The sequence below is a fragment of the Drosophila gunungcola genome, unplaced genomic scaffold (genome assembly GCF_025200985.1).
Source record: "Drosophila gunungcola strain Sukarami unplaced genomic scaffold, Dgunungcola_SK_2 000001F, whole genome shotgun sequence".
Classification (NCBI taxonomy): Eukaryota; Metazoa; Arthropoda; class Insecta; order Diptera; family Drosophilidae; genus Drosophila; species Drosophila gunungcola.
In genome coordinates this window covers 9,638,670-9,641,742 of record NW_026453197.1, presented here as the reverse complement: position 1 = coordinate 9,641,742, position 3,073 = coordinate 9,638,670, and the positions used below count along the sequence as shown (strand labels likewise).

General features: G+C 39.6%; 1 protein-coding gene across 1 annotated transcript; it reads left to right on the top strand.

Annotated features, from left to right (window-relative positions):
* Positions 1 to 338: 338 nt before the first annotated feature.
* On the top strand, positions 339 to 2,076 carry LOC128261972 (uncharacterized). The gene is made up of 2 exons (XM_052995969.1): positions 339 to 805; positions 868 to 2,076. The coding sequence occupies exons 1-2, from the start codon at positions 496 to 498 to the stop codon at positions 1,887 to 1,889; spliced, it is 1,332 nt and encodes a 443-aa protein (XP_052851929.1). The 5' UTR covers positions 339 to 495; the 3' UTR covers positions 1,890 to 2,076.
* Positions 2,077 to 3,073: the final 997 nt, after the last annotated feature.

Sequence of the window (3,073 nt, the reverse complement as noted above, 5' to 3'; positions counted from 1 at the left end):
TATTGAATGTCGTTTACCGCTGGCACTGGTTACCAGTACTGGCTTTTCCTTTTGCCACGTACCCATCTTCAGCTCCATCTCCACATTTTACCAGCGTTTTCCCTGCCTACCTTGGCTTTGTGTTTATTGTGCGAATAAATGTCAACAATGGAGAAATGCACATGGATTGCCAGTCGATTTAGAAGGTGGATTGATAGGAAATATCGTTTGTCGACCTTAAGGTGGGCAATTTATAAAATATATTAGCCAATACTTTAAAAGTAGGAATAATAAAAATAGTAGTAACGTGGTAGGCTTTTTAAAAATGATCACAAATATATTTGTTTCTAGCGTTGCAACTTCAGACATTTGTTTACTAGCAGGCCTAGCTAGATACTTTAAATTTACTTTTAACGTGCAGCTCCAATCATACGCAAAAATATACAGATCTCTGTCTGAAACAAAAGCAGTCAATATTCACAAAACAAGGCAATAGACAAAAAAAAACAGGGGAAAATGCACAATTTGATAAAAAGTCGTGCGCTCCTCGAGATTCTTAAGTCTCCTGTGCAAGATCTTGACTTCATAAAGGAAATCCAGGTGGAAAATGAAAATAAAACTGGCATGCTGGCAGTTACAAGTACAGTGAAGCTAAATGTTAATGCAAAAGAGTTTGTGCCACGCTTTAACATAGAAGAGTCGAGCAAAGATGAGGCTGAATGCGTTACCAACGAAATAAAAAAAACGTTCGAGACCTTGGATGAGCAGAATGCCAATACTAACTTAATGTTGCCTTGGAAAGGATTTCCTAAGAAAGCTGAAACTAGTAAGGGGTTTAGTAGCTTTTGATAATCACATTTCACTACATTTGCTACATTTATTTTTTAGGTAATCGAAATACCCGTATAGTTTGGTTTAACGATGCTGACTATATGATTCGTCCTTGCGCAAAGCGAACTAAGAAATCGAAGGATGAAAAACCACTTGTCGACATGGTTAAATACCCCGACGTTAAGGAAACTCTTCCGACTACATCTGCCAATTCTAATCAAAATGCTGAGGAAAAGCGCCGTGAAAAGGAAAGAAAAGTAGCTGTGGAAGCCTTGAAATTGGCAGAACAAAGGCGCATGAGGGCTCCTTTAGTTCCGTCGACTCCAGCCAATGAAAATTGCAATGATGGCCAACCAGTTGTCCATCTCTCCCGATCGCCCATAAAATTTTCTCCAGAGGAAAGAATAAGAGTGGATAGTTTGAGGGCCGCGAAGAGGGAGCGTATCGAAAGGGTCCTTCGCGAAATGACAAATGAAAAACAGGAGGAACTGGAGAAACTGGAGAAGCTGGAGAAGCTGGAGCAACTGGAGCAACAGAAATTGCAGCAGCAGAAACATATAAGTAACGATCCCATCCATCATATCACTATCCAAAAGGAAACGGAAAAGAAGGAGGCGGTGGCCCTAGTCCGCAAAAATAGATATATTCCCACCACCAAGGAATGGGACGAGCGATGTCGGGCCAAGCAGATGGCTAAGATGGAGGCGGAAAAGCAGGACTCAAAGAACTCTAATTCCAGCAAAGCTAACGCGGTTAACCCAAGTCTGGTAGAGATCACCTCTTCGGGGGTCATCAGACTGGGGGATCTCAGGGCTTCGGCTAAACCTCGCTATTGTCCTCCTAATGAACTTCTGGAAACGGAGAAACGCAAAGGAAATCTCACCCATTTTCGACCACTTCCCAACTGGACATCCCGTCAAAATCCCCACACTTCCTTGAATACATTATCCAATCAAAAAGGAAAAATAGTCCAACGCTATAGCATCGAGCAATTGCTGGAATTTGAACCGCAACCTGGAGATCTTAAAAAACCCATTTTAGACGAGGCTGTCTATCATTTGGGTTTTCTATGCATTTGAATCAAACAACGTTTTATTCTCTTCTGGAATTTCCTTAACTTCTTCTTTGTTTCGAACTCATTAAGTTTCTAATTAGTTGTGTAATTTTCCATCAAAGATTTTCAATTGTCACCTTAATTGTTATTATGCGTGGAAGCTGAAGAGAAAATTCCCATTCCAATATGAACAAATAAAATAAAGCATTGTACTTCGCTTTTTTTTTAATGTCCTTGGGAGTAATTCTAAATAAAATACAAAGTAGTATTTAAGGCAATTGAACCTAAAATAAGAGCTCCACATTTACCTCCATTTTTGTATTATTGATTATAATAACAGCATAAATTCATTGGCATTTTTTCTGATTTTTGCACTTTGACTCCGGTAATTGAGCAGCGTAATTTTCCGATGCTTTTGGTGTTGCTGTCAACTGCAGTGGCCAGGTGCAATAATTTTAATGTCATTATTGTGCTTATTATTATTATGCCTACTGTGCGCAGTCCGCTGCTTCGGCATATTAAATTTCACTGAAAATTTGTTTTAATTTCATTAAACGGGAGAGAGAGCAATTTACACATCAGTAAAGTGTCTGGCGCTGCACTGAAATAAATTTTGCAGGACGAATCCCCTACGGGTCCGTGTAACCGAGGCCGAAGCGTAAAAATATTGACATGTGGCTATGGCAACGATTGCTTGGTGCAAAGGGATAGGTCATGGAAATCCCGAAAGGGGGGACAGCGAAAAGGGGGGCCAGTGGCAGTATCATATAGCGTACAGACATTGCCCTTGTATATTTGCCTGTTATTGTGGCTCGGCCAGGATTTCACAAATAAAGCGGAAAATTGTGTTTTCCGAATTGTTTTTTGCGTGTTCGAAACAAAAAAAAAAAACAATGAAAGAGACAACAAAAAAACACATATAATCAAATGCATTTCACTGCTCTGCGTGCGTGTGTGCATGTGTTAAAATGACCTTTGGCTTTTATTGTCGCCTGCTTTCTGGTTGCAGTTTACTTTCTCGTAACAATTCTTTGACCTCTCGAATTCTACCTTCCCACTTAGTTTTTTACTTTGATTCTCTGGCTGACGATCCCTTATTACAATTACAGTGGCGTCTACCTTCCTACATATAAAGTATTAAATATATGACGGTGGTTATCTTTAAATCTTTTGAAGTTTTGAAGATTTGAAATTGTAACACCCTTGCAG